Source organism: Equus asinus, chromosome 8 (genome assembly GCF_041296235.1).
Source record: "Equus asinus isolate D_3611 breed Donkey chromosome 8, EquAss-T2T_v2, whole genome shotgun sequence".
NCBI lineage: Eukaryota > Metazoa > Chordata > Mammalia > Perissodactyla > Equidae > Equus > Equus asinus.
The window spans coordinates 9,922,531-9,943,661 of NC_091797.1; the positions used below are offsets into that span (position 1 = coordinate 9,922,531).

At 40.9% G+C, this 21,131-nt stretch overlaps 1 protein-coding gene across 3 annotated transcripts in view; it reads right to left on the reverse strand.

The window, feature by feature from the left end:
- PRIM2 (DNA primase subunit 2) overlaps positions 1 to 21,131 on the reverse strand; it is a 334,584-nt gene that overhangs the window by 255,210 nt on the left and 58,243 nt on the right. Inside the window, exons 3-7 of one of the 3 annotated variants that reach the window (XM_070514634.1) lie at positions 8,329 to 8,435; positions 6,036 to 6,197; positions 4,594 to 4,697; positions 1,803 to 1,882; positions 294 to 414 (exon numbers count right to left, since the gene is read on the reverse strand). In XM_070514634.1, the coding sequence (XP_070370735.1) occupies positions 294 to 414; positions 1,803 to 1,882; positions 4,594 to 4,697; positions 6,036 to 6,189 (459 nt within the window). In that variant the 5' untranslated portion in view covers positions 6,190 to 6,197; positions 8,329 to 8,435. Of the gene's footprint in view, positions 1 to 293; positions 415 to 1,802; positions 1,883 to 4,593; positions 4,698 to 6,035; positions 6,198 to 6,941; positions 7,029 to 8,328; positions 8,436 to 21,131 lie in introns of those variants that run through there. The other 2 variants (XM_044776918.2, XM_070514633.1) reach the window with 2 other exon arrangements.

A 21,131-nucleotide genomic window follows, 5' to 3' on the forward strand; every position in this document is an offset into this window, starting at 1 on the left:
ATTCTGATTAAAGATGAACTTTTATAAACTAAACTTTCTTGTGCTTTCACATATCATGTATTTAATAAACAACCAAATGCGAGCCTTTGGCGCCAAGGAGCCCCTTTTCTTCTAGTCATGGAAAGGGAAAGGTTCATTGTTGTGCAAAGCCAGTAGCTACTCATTCAGGCAGGTACTTAGGAAGAAAATGTAAAGAGAACGAACTCCACTCCACGCATCGATACCAGCACTTAAGGCAACAGGGCGGGATGAATGGTGAAAACAATTGGAAATGACTACAAAAATATACTTACAGCCTCAAAATGCAAGTGGCTATCCTGTAAGAAACTTTGAATTTTGTCCTTGGGTAAAATACTGAATCGAAAGCGAAGGAGATCCATTTCTTGTTGAATGAACCAGCGTCTAAGATCTTCACTGAAATAGAGACAAGGAAATAAGAAGTATAAATGAAAAGTCCAGTGATTATTTACAAAGTCCACTAATTATTAAATCCAAGAAATTTCCATGAAGCAATATTCAAACATGAGCAAGATGCCAAGAGACAGAAGTTAAAAGCATACAAGTCCTCTCTTATGATAAAGAGAATAGGAACACCACACACCACAATCTTCCAGGGATGTACTGAATATGGGGGAGAGAAGTGTTACGAACATGAAATTAAAAGAATTACATATAGAATACTTGCAGTCCTGCAGCATTATTATCAAACAATATAAAACAAAATAGTTTATTGCATTTAATGTAACTGCAAAATAGTCATTTACATTAGAAATGAGGTATTCGTTCAGACTAAGGTGGTTCCATCAACGCCACATAAACACCAAATTATTTAAAGGTAACTTTACCTCTGAATAGACTATGATCAGACAAACTTTGCAAAGTAACTTTGCTTACAGATTTATAGTTTATAATTTCACAAAATTTAATATGCAGAAGTATACTTCAATTTTTAAAAGTCAACATACAAATATATTAACTTACAAGACCGATACATAATGGGCATTACTGTTGTTACAAAATAATTATGCTACTGCATGTAAAATATGATTTAGCTTTTTTTCCAAAGTGACTTTCAAAGATTGTCAGCAATTCATACTGCATAAATTGTATACGCTTTTTCACAAAAGAAAAACTCTAAAACCAAAGTGGTCAATAGTTCTTCAGTTATTATCTTGAGATAGTAAACAATTCGAGATTCTCATCTGGCAAGCCAAATAAAAAGAAACATAATAATAAGAATGCTACTTAGCCAAAATTAATACAGGAAAAAAAAAAACAGTTAAAAAAAAAAGCAACTAACTCCTTCCCCCTCTGGGTGGCACTATTGACTTATAAGAAACCAACGACTACAGGAAAACATCTTAATCTAATGGGCACTAGCCCATACCTCTCAACTTCTAAAAACCTGTACTGAATTCAAGTGTGTGTTTGATTCATTATTTATATTTATTATTATATTATGTTTATTATTATAAATAGTACCACATTTTTCTGGGAAAAAAGTATTAAAAGTCTTTCTTCCTAATGACATCCCCTCCAATTTTACATCCCACATGAAGAGTCTCTCCCATAAAGTTAAAAAGTGTTTCAACAGGCAAAATTTTCAATAAAAATTTTTTTCAATATTTTTTAGTAAATAACTTGTTTCAAACAATTTGCTGCAACAGTGTTCAACCCACGAGCCACTGGTTTCTGATGTTATTCTGAGTTTCCCCATGTTCAGTACAGGCCATGTCAGCTTCCCACGCACCAATTCATAACTCAATTCAGATCTGATGGTGGGCGTGTGAATGTGTACTCACGACTGGCAATAAGCAAGGCGCAAGATAAAGTGAGAAATATGATCTTTTCTTCGTGGTTCGTATTCATCTTCCAGGCTTTCCTTAAAAATAAAAGCATATGAATAAAATAAATGCATTGGAATGGTAAGAGGTGTGAAGAAATACTGAGTCAGCATAAGCCAATAGTAAGATAAGTTTCAAAAACACAAATTTCATGATATGTTTTCCAGGATAATTATCATTTTCCTAAAGTCAGAAACCAGGTGAAACTGAGAACTGAAGTGATCTCAACAAAACCTCCTGGGTTTGGACCCCACTATTTTCTTCCCATCAACTCCTCCTCTCTTAACTTTCTTATCCAGCCTATACCCAGGGTACTCACATCTTCAACCACTTACAGTCAACTCTCAACTGTTTTCATTTCAACCATTTGGCAAAACGTAGATTCTAAATATATCTACAGCTACACTCTGCAATCCTGTCCCCCAAATGCTGAGAACCTCTAGGAAAAAAATACATAATTATAGGAATCTGGAATATTAAAAATTCACAGCCTCTAACTTCAACTGGACATTTCCAACACCAAAGAATCCTTATTCAAGTTCGACACAGTAAGAACAAACATTCTTGACCACTTACAAGGTCCCAGGCACTGTTACAAGCAGTTTTAATCTATTAACCCATTTACTCCTTTAAAAGAAAACCGTATGAGATAGACACTACTATATCCCTATTTTAAAGATGAGGACACTGAGGCACAGGGAAGTTATAGAATTAGTTCAAGGTCACAAAGCTTGTAAGTAGCGGAGCTGGGATCTGACACCTATCATCTTTCTCCTTCTTAGGAAAGCTGTTTCAGTCTTCACTGGATGACCCAAACTCCCTACCATATCACCTTTTTCTTCTCTCTCAACAGATGACTTCATCTACTTTACAGACAATAGAGGCCACCAGGCCAACTCCCTCAGCTCCGAGCTTCTGCAACCACATGTTATATTGCCTTCCCTTCCATCTTTGTGGAAAAAGCCTCTCCCCTTCCTCCTACACAAAGCTAATCCCTACACCTAAACCCTGCAACCCATCTGCTCTTGCCTCCTAAGGACCTTGATTTATCAAATGCTCTCTCAAAGTATCTCCAAGCTCCCCTACTCTTCTTCCTCTTCTAGAACTTTCTGCTCAGCTTATAAACATGTTTAAGTATCTCCTTTCATATATGTGTGTGTGTGTATCTTCTCTTTTCCCTACAAATTCTTCTATCTTCAAACCTATTTCTCCCCTGTGTTTTCGGCTAAACATCTTAAACAAGTACATATTCCGTTCCTACCTCTCTCCTCCAAACACTGCCATTTTTCTGGCTTCTACTTCTATCTAAAAGGCCCCACCCAGATGATAAATTAGTGGATTCTGCACAACTCATCTTATACGACCTACCCTAAGCTTCTGAAATTGTGCGGTGAAGAGTACAATCATGGAGACAAAATGTACAGATTTGAATCTTGGCTCCACCATTTACCATCTTCTGAGCTTGGGCAAGTTACTTAACGTATCAATGACTCAGTTTCCTCGTCTGCAAAACAGGGATGACAACAGTACCTGCCTCATAAGACTGTTGTCTGGATTACAGAGGTTAATATATATAATGCACTTGGAATAAACTCTGGGACATAGTAAGCACAATATGAATGTCTGCTGTTGCTGTTCCTATGGTATCCTTATTTATATCATGATCACTATTATTAAACTCCAGCCTTCCTTGGCTGCCATGACACTATTATCCTGGCTGATCTCCCACCTCTCAGGCAGCTCCTTCTCAATCTCCTTCTCAGAATCCTCCAATTCCACTTCACCTTAAATATTGGTATTCCTCATATCCTGTCCTCCATCATCTTTTCTCACTCAAATATTTTCCTAGGGTGCTCTCACCTACTCCTGATGATCCCAACCTTCCTCTTAAATCTATACTCCCACTCCAGATGTCTCCTAAGTCCAGACCTGTATGCATATCCAACTGTCCACTAGACATCACCACAAGCACCTCAAATTGATGTCTACAACTAAACTCAACATGTTCCTGCTAAGACTTGCTTCTCTGCCTGTATATCACATCTCAAAACATTCCCACCATCCACCTAGTTGTCCTAGCCAGAAACCTGGTGTCATTCATAACTCTTCTCCCTGCAATGGGTCACTAAAATCTTTTCATTCTACCTTCTTGAATCAGTCCTCTTCTATCCACTTAATTCACTTTCATCATTTCCACGGTCCTAACTGGTTTCCTCCTACCAAACATGACCCTGTCAATCTGCTGTTGGCAGTCATTTTCCCAAAATAAAAATCTGATCACATCCATCAAGATGCAGTTCCGGCAGGACCTCTTCTGGGAAGCCTTTCCAAACCACCACTATCTGAGCTGGGTAACTATATGTGCCCTTGGAGTTCCTGGAGCACACATCTCATAACAGCAGTCATCATCCTGTACTGCACAGGGCACATGTGGCAATGTCTGGGGACATCTACTGGGTAGAAGCCAGAGATGCTACTGAGCATCCTACAATGCACAGGACAGTCCCTGCACCAAGGAATTATCAGGCCCCAAACTTCGATAGTCCCAAGGTTGAGAAATGCGGTCATATTATGATCTTCTGACTACATGTCAATCACCCCTAGTAGACAGCAGGTACCTTCAGGCAGAGTCTATACTCTATTAGTCTTTTCTAAAGCCCTGGGTCTAATACAAGACCCTTCTCACAACTGATATGCAGTACATGAATACATATAAACAAAAAGAACATTTCTTTCCTCTTTTACTTACTCTGTAGGAAAACTTGAGCTTTCGAATCTCAGCCTCCAACTTACTCTGGTATAGCTCTGTCCCTTTCACATAGCTCACACCAAGATTTTCAACTGATTTTAGCACTAGAAAATATTTTAAAAACAGAAGAAAGGAAAAAATACATAAAAGTAAGATAATTTTTAAAAACTAAATCCAAGACAAACAAAATCTATGGATAGCAATTCCATAATTACTTCTGTATAAAAGACAAGTTGTAATAGTTTTATTTTATGCAAGTACATTCATAAATTATAGATGTTTATAAGAGGCTAATTTCCATCCATGTGCAGAAAACATCCACCTCCCACAGCATAATCTACTACCAGGGATTCTCAACAAGAGGGAGAAAGGGCAGGGGGACAATCACGGCTGTACGGAGCCACCCGTGTTGAGGAATGCAAAACTGTGTCGGTGTGGAAAAAAGATTAAACACCCCTTGTCTGCATCCCTCATGTGCAGCTGCTAGGCAGTCTGCATCATTTACTCTGCACGGACTCATCAGAAGAAGAGACAGCCCTTCCTTTCCTGATGAAGCAGAGAAGGAGAAGACACAAGAGAGAAGCAGGGGCCTCCAATCACCCCAGTGAAGCATTCTGAATAGATGCTACACACTGTTCAAGGTTCCTAAAGCCCCTAGTCAATCCTTCCTCAGGTGAATTCTTCCTCCATCAATATGAAAAGAGGCATTTTTAAATTCGAGAATGAAAACTTCTAGAAGGAACCCTAAACATAAACTCATGTCCCACAAGTGCTATTATTTCTGTTTCAGTTCATGCCAAGCTCATTGCTTTCTTCCACCAAGACACAGAGGATAAGGAGGCCTAAGTACAGTAGCGACATCCTTCTCACACCCCAACATTGTGCCATTAGCTTAGCACAAAATGCCCTTGGTTATCCAGACTTCTCCATCTACCCCGAACTTGTCAATGTTCCCACAAATGACATTCTCTCTCATGCCTCCAAGCCTTCGTACAGTTGGGAAAAACCCTTCACTTCTCTGTTAAGAAATTTCTACTCATCCTTCAAGGTCCAGATCACATTTCAACTTCTCTAAGAGGTCTTACTTAATCAGACTAAGTCAGTCACTCCCACTTCTATGTTTCAATAGCACTACTATTTACCTCTACTAGAGCACATAAAATACTAAATTATGATTATACTTTTGAATGTCTGTCTCCATGTACTAGAATATAACTTCAACAAAGGTGAGAATTACATTCTTCATCTCGAAATCCCTGCCACCTAGAATAGTAGCACTCAATAAATATGCACAGTCAATAAATGAATGAACAGCAAATCTTCAATAATTATTTGTTGAATGAATTCCTGAATGGAAGAAATAAATTACCCACACTCATTCAAACAAAGTATAAGTGAGGTTCTCAAGAGAATATATAAATTCTAGTACAAATCTCACTCACATTTAAGTCTATCGATAGCCAAGTTTTCAAACTCTATCAATGATATGTTCTCAGAAGGCGGCTGCAAGTAAAACTGAAGGCTATGAGGGTAGGAAGCCTTCCTCTGGTCACCTATCAACCACGGTTTCCTCCGCTTTACTCCAGAAAACTCCATCTTGTTACCTTGTAAGGAAGCACATAAAATGGTTAAAATGATGGAAGGTGGAGTTGAAAAGAAACCAAACAAAAAAATAACTCCACATGCACAGAAAACAAAACTGAAGTTGAAGGGAATGCACAAAACGTTAACAGTGGTTATCCCTGGGTGTTGTCTTTCTGTATTTTCCAGATTTTCTACAATACACCCGTAACAATTTGGTAATGGGGCGATAGGAAGAGGTGTGTGCTAGGGAAGATGCAGGTGGTGGTCCTTTCAGCAACATGAATGGCAGGTGATGTCGCCTGCTCACTATAGGTCTGTGTGCCACCGTCCTTAGATCTCTGCGGTCTCGAGAGTTAAGATGAGGTTTTACACGGGCTGCAGTCCTGAACTCGGAGGAAAGCGCGGCAGGTTCGGGCTAGATAGACTTAATGGACCGGGTCCAGTTACTTACTTCCTATCTGATAACCCGGGGAAACAGAACAACTGTCTTCCGAATCCAGTCTTTCGGAACTCCTTTTAGGGAGCATACACAAGTTCTTTCTAAAAATTCCCACCCTGATCCTCCCGCACCCTCCTCCTCTATCAACTCACTGGGCACCTGCACCTCTGCCCTAAACAACCAACCAAACCACCTAAGACCCTCACCCCCGCCAGGGCAACCCTTCCGCTGCAACCGCCCGCAAAGCGCTCTCCCTTTTCTCTCAACGTGCAAGCCTCACCACCAGGATTACTGTCCGTCCTAAACCCGCCGGAGTTTCTCTTACCCGCAACCACAGCAAACTCGACAACACACAACGCCTGACAGCCGCCTTCCCGAGTGGCGGGAGATTTCTTATAGAACCGGAAACGGAAGCGGCTGGCCCGCAAGTCCCGCCCCCTGATCTTCCGTCCCCCAACCCCCGCGCGGGTGGTGCGCATGCTCAGCGGGCGCTCCAGGGAGTCAGGAGCGTTTCATCCGCCTTTCCAGCTTAAGATTTTTTAAACGCGACTGTTTTTGCTTCCAAATTTTAAGATGCACCTCCTGTATGTGGAGTCGGTAGCTTTTACAGTTGAAACTGGCGCGCTGGAATGCTAGCGGCAAAACTTCCCCACGCCCAAGAGTGAACCAACATAACTCGCTTTGGGACCGTTAACGAAGATGCGCTAAATTGAAAATAGGGCGCTTTCGGCCGCGGGGCTGGCGCTCATCACTTTCGATCTGGGGAGGGAATGGACTGAGAATAGGCCTTTGTTGCACCCGGCTTAGTATTAGGGACTCTGTTTTTGCTTTGTTTTTGCTTAATCTTTCAGCGACCCTATAAGGTGGGACGTATTACCCCCATTTTAGAGACGAGAAAACAGAAACTAAAAGATCCTCGTTAGTTCGCCCATCTATGTACAATACATATTTTGTTTTTTCTCTAGGACAGCGAGCCGTATGAGGACGAACTTTACCTTCAGCCCACTTCCCTCTCCCCGCTGCAGCCCTCGCGCATGGTAGGCACCCAGCAAACTATCTGGAATGAACTAGAATGAATGAATGCACACATGCAGAAATCGTTCCGGGGTTACAGGAATCAGAAGAGATCAGGCTCCGAGGGAAGCAGCAGGAGCTGTCGAAGAAACGGAGAGCGCCGGGGACAGAGTGGACCTCGGACTGCAGACTCGGAAGTGGCAGGTCAGAGCCTCGCCCGCTGTCCGACTGGTCTGTAGGGTTTTCAAGAGCTGGAATAAACTTCACTGAGGCCTCTAGGAGGCGTGTCTCACTTACAAAAGTGGCCGAGGAAGGCTCCGGTAAAGTTAGTCATTGGAGTGAAGAGCGCTTTGAAATGTTCACGTTTTTAGAAAAGCAAAGTATATGGAAATATACTTTGTATCAAGCTTCAAAGCACCTACCCAGCAGGACCAAACTGTGGCTGGCGCTGAGTCTGCACCAGGACGTGTTCTAAGCGATTTACAAATCAATTCATTTTGTTCTCATAACCATAGGAGGTAGGTTCTATTATTAACCCATTTTACAGATAAGGAAACTGTGGAACAGAGAAGTTCAGTGACCTCAAAGATCGCATAGGAAGTGACAGAGCCAGGTTGAAAGTCAGGGAGACTGTCTCCAGCAGCACAGTGCTCACCACCACGCTGTACGAATTCCCTAATATGACAGCAGTGCCTCACCTTAGTTCCTTCCTCTATCAGACCTGATCCAAAGAAGTCACCGGAAAGCATGAGAGCTGCCTGGATCACAGACTGCAAGAACATTTACAAGAGTATTTGGCTGATCTCTGGATAGGGAAGGAATTTAAAGATAAATTACAAAGAAATCTAAAGATTTGACTATAAAAACAAAATTGTGCATCTAAAAAAGTCACAATTTTTTGCAGTCATCAAACTGGGGGAAAGGTTCACCATAAATATAATATCAAAAAGGCTAACACCATTAAGATGTAAAGAACTTACATAAATTAATTAGGAAAACATCCTAAGACAAATTGAAAAATGGGAAAAGAACAGCAACAGATAACTCATAGACAAAATAACTAATGATAAAGTATGGAAAAAAAAATGTTTATCATTGGCAGCAAAGAAATTTTCCCCCACAAAATTGGTGATGAAAATACTCAATGTTGGGCAAAGTACAGTACGCTGGGCTCACGTAGGAACTGCTGGTGGTGCAGTTTGGGTCACTCCTTCACTGTGAAGTGTTTTCTGTATCCAGAGGCAATTGCGACACAAATCTACATATCACAGTACTAATAATGCACAATAATGTTACACATTAGTAGCCATATTTGGTAAATCATGCCAGCTGTTTCATGTATTTGTTTCATCAACAAAAATGGATTGACACAATGCTCAGCTGTGGCAACCAAGATACATATAAATTAAAGACCCCAACCTCACAATCAGGGGGAGGAAAACACATATAAACATGTAACTTTTACTTCTACTAGACCATAATCATCTCAAAAACAGAGACCACTGTGTCATTCATCTTTGCAACATCAGTGTCTGGCACTCCGAGGGCCCTCAACAAATATTTATTTTACTGAATTGATGTAAAATGTGAGAGATGTATGAAAAAAGTGATGGGTTCAGCTTGACTTTCAACAGATGGTTTGAATCAAATGTGACTGCAACCTATAAAACTTCAAGTCCTCGTCTGAAAACTTCATACACATTCCTTCCAGAATGACTTGGCTCCCCAGTTTAGCTGTAATAAAGCACAGAGTACCTTCTCTGATGGAGTTTCCATGACTCATCACTGCTCAATTCAGTCCTGCCCTGGGCATTACCAGCTACAGACAGACTGTCCCACAGGATAGCAGCCATAGGTGACTCCACAGCTCCAGAAGTTCTGTCCTATAGTGTGTCACACTTATGCCTGAGATTTCAGTTGCCATGCTTGGTAAATCAAAGTGAGTGTGCGTTCTTCCCCTGTGTAGGGGGTGTCACCTAAAAACCAAAGATGTGATATGTTTCTCTACCCGGTGAGGACGCTATAAACTTTAGGTCCCGCCAGCTCTGCTTGCCATGGAAAGCAGAAGAACTAGAGACATTTCCAGCAGATAGTTGACCCATAAAAGGTAACACACAGTTAGCCAGCCGCTGGTCCCTCCATCCCTTCCAGTTCACTGCCCACCTCTGGGGCATGGCTAGGGAAGAAACTTCAAGGAGCACCTTGTTCTTTACCCCTTTGCTTCAGATTGTTTTTATTAGTCTAGCATCAAAGAGCAAGTGGACTAGAGAAAAAGCATATTCTTAAAGGGAAGAACAGGGAGGGAGCATTACCCTTCCACATGTCGACAGTACATGATTTGTTCCAGAAATACTAATTGAGCACCTACTAAGTGCCAGGTATTTTTTTTTTTATGCTGGGGATACAAGAGTGATGAACCAGGCAAAATTCCCCGCCCTGATAAACCTCATATTCTAGTGGGAAAGAGAGACAATAAACAAAAGAAGTATACATATTACTATGTTAAATAACTGCTAAGCAGAAAAAATAAAGCAGAAAGGGAAGATATAAAGGTTTTGGGAAGAGGCATTGAATTTTAGCCAGGAAAGGCTGGCTAAGAATGTGACCATGAAGCAGAGACCAGAAGAAAATTATGGATTGAGTCATGTGTATCTTTAGGAGAATAGCATTTTGGGCAGATGGAAGGCTTATCATAATTCCATTGTATTTAAGAAATGTGATATTAATACAGGAATAGACAAATCAGTCGGTGGAACAGAATAGAGAACCCAGAAATGGACCCACACCCGTGAAGAAACCAGGTATATGACAGAGCCACTGTACAAATCAATGGAGAAGAGATGGGCAATTCCAAATGATGTTGGGACAATTGGCTATCAATATAGGGGAGAAATGTATTTCCTACCTCCTACTATATGTAAAAATCAATTCCAGAGGACTTCAGGATTTACATGTGAAAGGTGCAACTTTCAGAATTTAGAAAATATATAGATGTCTTGATATAGCAAAGAATTTCTTAAACAAGACATTAAGAAAAAGCACTAGCAGTTCTGGAGATGGGTAGTGGTGATGGTTACACAACAATGTGAGTATACTTAATGCCACTGAATTGTACACTTAAAAAGGGTTAAAATGGTAAGCTTTGTGTGATGCGCATTTTGACACAATTTTTCTTAAAAAGCATAAGCCTGAAAGGGAAAGATTGATCATTTCAACAACATTAAAATTAAGAACTTAAGCTTAAAAGTCACATAAAGATATATATTTTTTAATGAGCTACAAATTGGGAAAAGAAGGTCACCAGATATAATTCATATATTATAATTATTATATTTGGATTAGTATCAGAATATAATCAATAGGAAAAAGATGAAAACACAGTAGAAAAGAGGGCAAAAAAAAAAAACCCTGTACAGGTATTATACAACAGAGGAAATGTAAATTACCAATAAATGTATGAAAATGGTTCAACAACATTAGTGATGGGGGAAATGCAAATTAAAACCACAGTGAGGTACTATTCTACACAAACTAAATGGACAAAATTGGTAAAGCCTGAAAATATGAAGTGTTGACAAGGAACTCATCTAGAAGTATTAAGTGATGCAATTACTTTTGGAAACAATTTGGCATCATCTGGTACATTTGACCCTTTGTCTCAGTACACTAATTCTACTCCAAGTATATTCTCTAGAGAAATTTTTGTGCATAGACACCAGAAAACATTAATAAGAATGTTCATAACAACATTAAGATAACAAAACACTGGAAGCTACCCATCATCGAGAAAATGGGTAAATAAGTTGCAGTCAATTCACACAGTGGAATACAAAAAACAACAGTGAAAATGAATGAGCTAAAATTAAAGTAAACACATCAACACAGATGCATCTGAAAAACAGAACCTTAACTGAGAAGGCAAGTCACAGAGAATACTTTTGTGTGCTGGATCCCTTCTATCCCACCCCTCACCCTACAGCCTCTCTTGCCCCCTCCCCCACTCTCTGCTCCTGACTTGCAGGGACCATGCATACGTCTTCCTGTGCCTTCTGCTTCCAGAACTTCTAAAGTCAATTAGGAGCCCCAACGGGAGCTGGAAAGGAGAGAGAAAGTGAGATCAATGTATTTATTCCCCTAGCTGCCTCCCTGCAATGCTGCCTGTGTCCGTCAGCCTCTCCTTGCTCCTCTCAAGGTGACCAACTCTAAAGGACTCCCTCACTCTGGTAACAGCTCCCTAACCTCTACCTCTCAGGTCTCCACACAGAAACATGTCAACTTCAGTTAAGCTTTATTTGATGGCATAGTCTATCCTTATGGTTCCCTACTCCTGCACCTCTGTAAACAGTGTCTGCAAAAAACTCTTTGACTTAGTCTATTTTGTGTGCCGTCTGTCTCTTGTCAGACCCTGACAGATACAATTTGGTATTTATGTAAAAGCTAAAAAACAAAAGTGAAATAATATATTGTTCAGGGATACTACAGGTGGAAAATTATCAAAAAGCAAGAGAGGGATTAATACCAATTCAAGATTGTGGTTTGGGATCTTGAATTGGGGAGAGGTGGATGCACTGTTGGGGGCACACAGGGCTTTGAAGGTTCTGGTATTGTTTTAATGCTTATGCTCAAAGGTGGGTACATGAATGTTCCTTTCATTCTTCTTTAAGCAGTACATATATGTACCGTGGAGTTTTAAAAGGAGAGGAATAAACCTAGCAGTGACAGCCCAAGAGATAGGAAAGCACAATCTTCCCCCCATAGTATTCCACTGGGAAATGTAAGGAATAGTTTTCAGTCCTATTTCCTCTCTCCCATCACCCTACATCTCATCCCCTACTTCCTATCCCTCCAAAACCCTTATGCCATTCCCTTCCCCTCCCTATTAGACCCAAGATAGATCTGACATTGTAATAGGGACTGAGATTTCAGAGCATGGACTGCTGAAGACTCAGCAAATACACACATGAGGTCCCCTGCCATTTCTATCCATGGCCCTGGGACCAGGAGCTGACCCTGACAACACAGCTCCTCTTCCTTGTCTTACTGTCTCCCTCATCTCTGAACCACTCAGGTGCCAAGATACAGAGGTCCTTTTTACCGAGTCACCACCCTCGCCTAAATTCTCAGCCTTCACTTGCCAGTGTAATTCACCCCTGTGTAACAACGTGGGCGGGGGATCACCTGAGCCTCCCTTGGAGTTTGTCCTGCCTGGAGCTTCTCAGCACCCTGGATACATCCGGGTGATGGTAGCAGAGTAAATATACTATGCTGGCCCTCTCTCCTGGGGCAGCATAGTGTGAGCTGAGCAGAGAATCCTGAATATGGGCCTGGGGTGGAAGGAAGAGACATGGGATGGGAACTATAGGAGGATCAACCCGTTACCTCTGCTTCCGTATGGTATGTGACTGTGTGTGAGTGTGTGTGGGGGCGTGTGAAATGAATCTCATGATGAACATAATATGCAGTCAACTGTTCACTCTCAGTGCTATTTGTATATACAGGAGACTAATGAAGAGGACAGAAAAAAATCTGACCTTGGTTTAGCCGTGTTGAAAAAATTTTAAATGTGGTATTTATGAGCACCCCTTATCATTTATGGATAATTACCCTGCACCCCATAACTTTAGGTATTTCATAGCTCTGTGTCAGATTAATTTTTGGCAGAATTTATTTTATTACAGTACTAATTATTCATACCAGCTCAAATCATCCAAGGATTATAAGAAATACCTATTTTAGGTAAGCACACAACCCAATTTGGTGCCTAACCATTTAGCAGAATGTCCCTTGTTGTTCTTTTCCTATTTTTTTTTTTTTTCTGCTTTATCTCCCCAAATCCCCCCTGGTACATAGTTGTATATCTTAGTTGCAGGTCCTTCCAGTTGTGGCATGTGGGATGCTGCCTCAAAATGGCCTGACGAGTGGTGCCATGTCTGTGTCCAGGATCCTAACCAGTGAAACCCTGGGCCGCTGCAGCGGAGCACGCACGAACTTAACCACTTGCCCACAGGGCCGGCCCCATCTTTTCCTGTTTAAATTTAAGCAGACTGGAATCTACTGCACTAGGCCCATCTACTTAAAGTCACCTTAGCTGTGTTAAAAGGAACTTAATTGAAGAAAGGGAGCAGATAAAAAGAATCTAAGTCATTAAGGAACTACCCTGGAATGCAATTTCATTTTGCTCTGTACCTGATGGCATTTTCCGATGTACTGTCCATATAACCTGCTAAATGGAAACTTCTAGAGTATTGATTATTTTATATGAATTCAACTAGATCTCGACAACATCCATGTTCTTTGGGCTCAAGCTACTCTGACTGTTCGAGTTTTTAACATGAGACCGGTTATTAGACCTTGAGCTGCTTGAGACCAAGCAGACGACCTCGTTCATTTTTGCGCTCCTGTGTCTGCCACAGTTCCTGGCACAGAAAAGATAGATACGCCATAGCTGTCTGCTGAACTGAATTGAACTCTTCTGTATTTATCCCTAATTCCAGATGGGCTCTCATACGCGTTATGATGTAATCTTTCACAGAAGATGTGTTTTTTTTCACTCTAGATTTTGGCTTTCCCACTGAAATTCCTAATCAAAATATTTTCTCTCAGTTGGCTGATTTTTGGAAACTGAAGTAGGTGTAAATATGAACCTGTTATTATGCCAAGACTTAATTCCAACTTGACTAACTGACTGATAATCATGTCCAAAAGTTATCATTCTCTGATGGAAAATGATTTTAACATTTCAGAAAATGGAAATAGAAAAATTAAAATATATCTTCCTTCCTCTGACTAATCTAAACACTTTAGGATCAAAGTTCAGGGCTGTCCCAAGTACAGAGAAGAAAGGGACTTCCTAACACCTGTAGAATCACCTCACCTGCATTTTCTTCTCTGGGAACAACAAAACATAACCTGTCAGTCAAGGGCCGTGTGCTGCAAACTTCATCCATCTAGAAGGAACATGATTGTTTCCTATGAGGTTAAATATTTTAAGGTCAGTCCCCCAGAAGCAGGGTAGTGTGTACTTGGGGCTCCACCCTAAATGGGCTTCTCACCTACTGCTGTCTTTCCAGGCCTCTCTGCCCCATGAGCCATGAGACAATGGACCCCCAAATCGAATGCTCCAGGCTCTTTCCCAGAGACGGGCTCCTATCCCGACCTACTCAACAGCACCTCCTCCTCACCCAATCCACACGCACACCAGGCCACACAGGCAACTCTTAGAACCACGGGCAGTCTTCCCCAGAGTACATTTATGAAGGAATTAGGTTGATTTCTGCTTTTTCCAGTGGAGTGATAGGAGCAGCTGTTTTCCTGGAAACTCCATTTAATGACCTTAACTGTGGGAATTTTCTGTCTGCCATGTAGAGTTAATCCAATCTTTTTTATATTAACTTCAGACTTTTCCAATTATATTTGTTTCCTAACAATAAGGCTATTGTCATTTGTGAAGTATGCTATAGTTTTCAAAGTAACATCATTCATATGATCTAATCCAGGATTTCTCAAACCAGTTGAATCTGGGGTCCCTTCATTCAACTATAATTTCCAGTTTTTCCTCTCCACTTTTTACTTCCATTTTTATGATAAGCTTAAACTGTTTACTAAAAAGCAAATCCTGTGTCATCTGGAAGACTGTGTTATTTCCAAATAGTGCTATATGACTTCGGTGCCAGCCATTGCATGTGACACCAATCCCATTGGTGTTGTATGATCATCCGAAATGACAAACCAAAGCTTGTATGTATTGGTAAGCATGTCTAGCTGCTCTTAGATTATTAGCAGGTTCTAAAGTCAAAATGTTAATCATCACCCTGCATCACTGTTGCTCTTAACTTGGATGTTTTCCAACAAGTATAAAGACAAAACTAGCTTCTATCTTGCAGTCATAATTTGCAATTGCAAGACGTTCTCTTGAATAAAGCTTTAGCTTCTTCAGATATTTAATAAGTTGAGGTTTGGTTTGATGTTGTAAAAACAAACCAGTGTAAAAAAATAAAGTACTGTTGAAAATATAATAGAGGTGGACTTAAACATGAAAAGGATTCATTGGAGCCAAATAAGATAAATGACACCTGAGTTCACTGAACAAACCGAGATTTCACAGTAGTTGGAATAGAGATTTGTGGTGGACACTTGAGACTATTAATGATTCCAAAGAACCTGCTCATCCCATCCAGCCAGCACTCAGTTGGTGCTGCAGGTAGAAGTTTTGCTCTGATTCTGCCTTTGTATGTACCAACTTGCAACAGCGTACAAGCAATATATATAAAAGTAAATATACAACGAGGGATTTTCAGTCAGTGGTGGTTTTAAGGTTTTCTCATTTGCATTTTGCAGTGAATAATTAACTTGATTGTATCCCCAATCAATTGTAGTGGTTAAAAACAAATTCATATTTTAAAAATAATGAAATAGGGCCAGCCCCCTGGCCTAGTGGTTAAGTTCGCTGTGCTCTGTTTCAGCAGCCTGCGTTCGGTTCCCGAGCCTGGACCTGTACCACTCCTCAGTGGCCATGTGGTAGCAGCTCACATAAAAAATAGAGGAAGACTGGCCAAAGATGTTAGCTCAGGGCGAATCTTCCTCAGCAAAAAAGAGGAAAATTTTCAACAGAGGTTAGCTCAGGGCAAAGCTTCCTCAGCCAAAATAAATAAATTGATAGATAAATAAATATAGAAAAGAAATAAATACTCAACTATAATAATGACAATGATAAAGATAATGACCTGCTATGCTCAAAATAAAATCAAGTAAAAAAGTGACGAAGACTTTCTTTTATTAACCTCAATATATACTTTTTAATTTCAGCAAAACGTCATCCAGCAAATTAAATTAATATTGTTATTTAGTATTATGTTGGTTTTACAATTTTGTTTGTGTTTAACATGTGAATGTATTTAGGTTTTATGTGGGTATCTTAGCCACACACATATAAAAACTATCACAACAATAACAAGGACATCGAGATTATATACATCAGCTCTGGGCATCCTCGATAATCTTCTTCCTCGTAAGGGCTTCTTTCCCTTACTCAAGTTTGAGAAATATTAGTCTAATCATAAAATAGATTAACAGTAAACCTTTTGATTTATAATGTTACTCAGGATAAATGCTACCGTCAGTAAATTAAAATGGTTTTTGACACATTTAGAAATTTAAAATCAACTTAAATTTTAAAACTTTGAAATTTTGAAAATCAGTTATTACTTTCTGCTTCACTAACTATTTTATTTGAATTAGAGATAATGGACTTTTCTGACTGAGTTATTTCCAGAATGCATTGGCTTAGGGATAGAAGAAGTCTGCCTCTGGAGTGTTTATTTTGTGGGAGATAAACAGGGTTGTTATTTACAGCACACTTCCCAATGGCTCAAGGTTGTTTAGAACATCCATTAAGCCCAATGGATTGACAAAATATTAAGGAAGAAAAATGTGTTTTATTAGTTGTGTCTTTGAGAGATAAAGATAATACTTTCATTGCTAAGACATTTTCTATATTTATCTCTTAGCCATATGTGGATAACCAAGCAACAATTTTCGTATCTCTGTTAGACACAAAATTTTTAATGCAGTATTTAAAATTCAACAGCTACCTTGAAATCAGTGAAATACAATGGAAAAGCTCTGGGATAAAATTGAAAACCAAAAATGTTTGCTAATGTTTCAAGTATGGACTTAAATGGAACACTTAAAAATTCAGCAGTTATCCGGCGGCCTGTGGCAGAGTGGTTAAGTTTGCCGCTCCGCTTTGATGGCCCAGAGTTTCCCCGGTTCGAATCCTGGGCGCGGACATGGCACCGCTCATCAAGCCATGCTGAGGTAGCATCCCACATGCCACAACTAGAATGACTCACAACTAAAAATACACAACTATGTACCAGAGGGGTTTGGGGAGAAAACGGAAAAATAAAATCTTAAAAAAAATTCAAGAGTTAAGTAACCTAGAATGAATATGGCATACGTTCCACTTTTATTACATTCAAATGTAACTCTGCTTGAGAAATTAAACTAAATAGTAACTAAATTATTTGTCAGATATTCTTATTTAGAGTGGTTTTTTTCTTAGGAAAGTTTTACATTCTCATCATGAAAGGCCCAGGTGAGGCAATGCTCCATATTTGCTGGTTCAAATTTGGAAGGGAGAACCTTGTGACGCCTAAGGGCGGAGACTGAAAGTTGGGTCTTAGGTTGTAACCTCGCAACCAGTCACTGGGAATGTCGTCTGAACCATCTGTCCTGAGTGGGTGCAGTGGAGAAGGCAGAGGAAAACAGAACCAGAATTGCAGCGGGATTCGGTCTTTGCTCCTTCTTGGCTTCGGCACTCACAGAATCAATCACCCACAACAGTGTTTCTGCGTAACCTCCTCCTTCACAGTGCCCATGTGCAGGATATCGGATTCTGACTGGCAGGCTTTCTCTACTTTATTCTTTTTTCTTTTTTCTCCAATCTTTTTTTTTTTCTTTCTGCTTTTTCTCCCCAAATCCCCCCAGTACATAGCTGTATATTCTAGCTGTGGGTCCTTCCAGTTGTGGCATGTGGGACACCGCCTCAATGTGGCCTGACGAGTGGTGCCATGTCCATGCCCAGGATCCAAAGCAGCGAAACCCTGGGCCACCGCAGCGGAGCGCAGGAACTTAACCAGTCAGCCACGGGGCCGGCCCCTCTACTTTATTCTTAAGACTAATTATTTCAAGTCCTCAGGTACAAAGCTTGTGGGGCTATTTCTCCCATTCTTAAGACTACCATGCCTGACAATGATTTGGGCTCGGGGCCATGTGAGTTTCAGCTCTGGCAGCAGTCTTTAAAGGCAGAGGTGGGAAGGGCAACACAGAAGAAAAGGGGTCCTGTCCACACAGTACAGGAACAAGGGCTGTCCTGGGGTGGTCAGACATTACTTCTGTTTCTTGAAACAACAACCTTTGAGCAAAAAAGACCTAAAACATCATGTGTTCGAAACCAACTACCTATTTCTCCAAAATCAGCTCCTCTCACACCAACATTAATAGTAGGATGGCAAAGACAACTGGCAACCCTCCCTATCCGCTTTGGATAAGAGGGAAACCCTTTGAATCAAAATACGTTAACAAAGATTAGTACGGTGCACAAGGAGAGGCAGAGAGCGGCCGTGGAGGGTCCTGGCTGTGCTGCTGGTTCCCTGCATCTCAGTGCAGTGATGAAGGCTGTTGTTTCTAAAGGCAGGACCAGAACTATGCTAGTAGGGAGAACAGCAATATGAGTTTAAACTAAGATTTATCCAGAAAAACTAATGTCTGTCTTTGAGAAGTGTGCTCATTTATTGTCAACTAATCGAGAAACCAACAGCCTCATTACTCTTCAAACTAGAAGATACACCTTAATCCACACTCAAGGGACTGAAGCCCATCCACTACCCAGCCCCCAGACCCAACACACACACACACACACAACAGGACAGCAAGGTAGAACAAGTATATATTCATACACACCTCCCCACTGTGCCCACCCAGAGCTGAAGCCCAGGGTGTTATTCTAATCCAGATCTCCTCTTATGCAGAGGTGCTGAATTTTCCCCAGAGGAGCTGAAGTTACTGGACCAAGACACATGAAGCCTGAGGTGCTTGTGAGGATGGAGGGAGTACAGGGTGCAGGTGCAAAAGGAAGGGTCAAACAGCCAAGTCCAAAGGGGAGCAAGCACCGGCAGGATGTGGCTCCTGATGCAAGGGAAGGTTCAAGCTGGCTAAAACTTTAACACTTGCCCCTCCTATACTGCAGGGTTCTTTTGAAATTACACTCACCCTTCAGTAAGAGACTTCATATATAGGTGGATAGGGGGAACAGTAAAAAGTGTGTTTGTGTGTATGTGTGTGTGTATGTGTGTGTGTCTTAAGGTATCTACTCCACCTCACTCCCTCCTGGGTCTTAGTGGAGAAAGGACATCAACCCTTCTGTGGATTTGCCAAGTGCTGATCGGCAGAAGAAAGAAACCCACATGCTCTATCACGAGCTTCACTGCCTACGGAATAAACTAAACCCCTGTAGCCCCGAGGAGCGTCTCTCCAGCAACATTCGGCTACTTTAAAGACATACCTCCAGCTTAGGTAAGATAACTGAAGAGTAGATCAGAGACTATGGGAGAGGAGAGGTGCAAAACAGATTCTCAGCTCCCTTCTTTATGCCCAAACATAAGAGTATGCTGGCTCATCTTCTGCCTCCCCTGTCTCCCCGCTTGAATTAACTGCAAAGAATTAGGTCCAGTGCTTCACTGATTCAAGAAGACATGTGTATCTATCCATTCATTCCTTGATTCATTTAACAAAACTGTTTTGGACACCAGGCATGGAGGGGACTGGAGGAGAAGGTAAGACAGAATTCAAGGAGTTCAGAAAGGTATCACTTTGGACATTTTAGTCCAGGACAATGATTCCCAAATGCTGGTCCTAGAACCACTGATTGTTTGGGGCCAGTCTGCAGCAAAACGAGAAAAATAAGGACCATGTGGTTTAGAAATGTAAGTCAGTGCAAGAGTGGGAGGGACTGTTTTTTATTCTGAGAGTATGTCCTTCCAGCATTTTTTTGTTGAAAATGTCCTTCCTTTTATGAAATGATGTAGTGAGGAAAATTTCTTTATTTTATGAAGTGGGAAGTTCTATGTCAGTTAATCAAATATTTTAGTTTCATAAAATCATAGAATATGGGAACTACTCACCAAGATAATACATATTAAAGTCCTGAACAAAACCTAGCGTTTTTGGAGTACCTAACAGTTTATAACAGGATTTTGTGTGCGTTATCTTGTCAGATTCCTAAAATACCTCCTTTCTAAATACACACACACACACACACACACAGAAACTCAGGCACAGACAGGATTGTCCACAGTCATAGGGCCAGTAAGGACCATGTGAGGAGGAGAGCCCGGGCCTTCTGATTCCAATCCCAGTGCAAGAAATAGCGTGAAGATAGAACTGGCGGGGGCTGGTGACAGATGGGACGTGGGAGAGCAGGGGAGGGGAGGCAGGGGGCGCCAGGAGGAGAATGCAGAATCAAAATGATTCAGATTTGTTCTGTTTTTGTTTTTTAACTGTTGCTGTGCTTTACTATAAAAGGCAGAGTCTGTACGTTGGTTTTTTTTTTTTTTGGTGAGGAAGAGTGGCCCTGAGCTAACATCTGTTGCCAAGCTTCCTCTTTTTTTTTTTCCTCCCCAAAGCCCCAGTACATAGTTGTAAGTCATTCTAGTCCTTCTATGTGGGACTCTGGCACAGCATGGCTTAATGAACAGTGCATAGGTCCACGCCCAGGATCTGAACCACTGAACCCTGGGCCACTGAAGTGGAGCACAAGAACTTAACCACTTGGCCACAGGGCCAGCCCCCCTGTACATTATTTTTAACTTCTGTAGCAGTCTATGAGTTTGGGCTTGACAATCATCTTACACAAATGAAAATAACAATAAAATGACAGTTTATAGTGTTTAAAGGAAACAACTGCTTCTCATAATTTGGAGGGAGAAGAGAATGGAGGGAA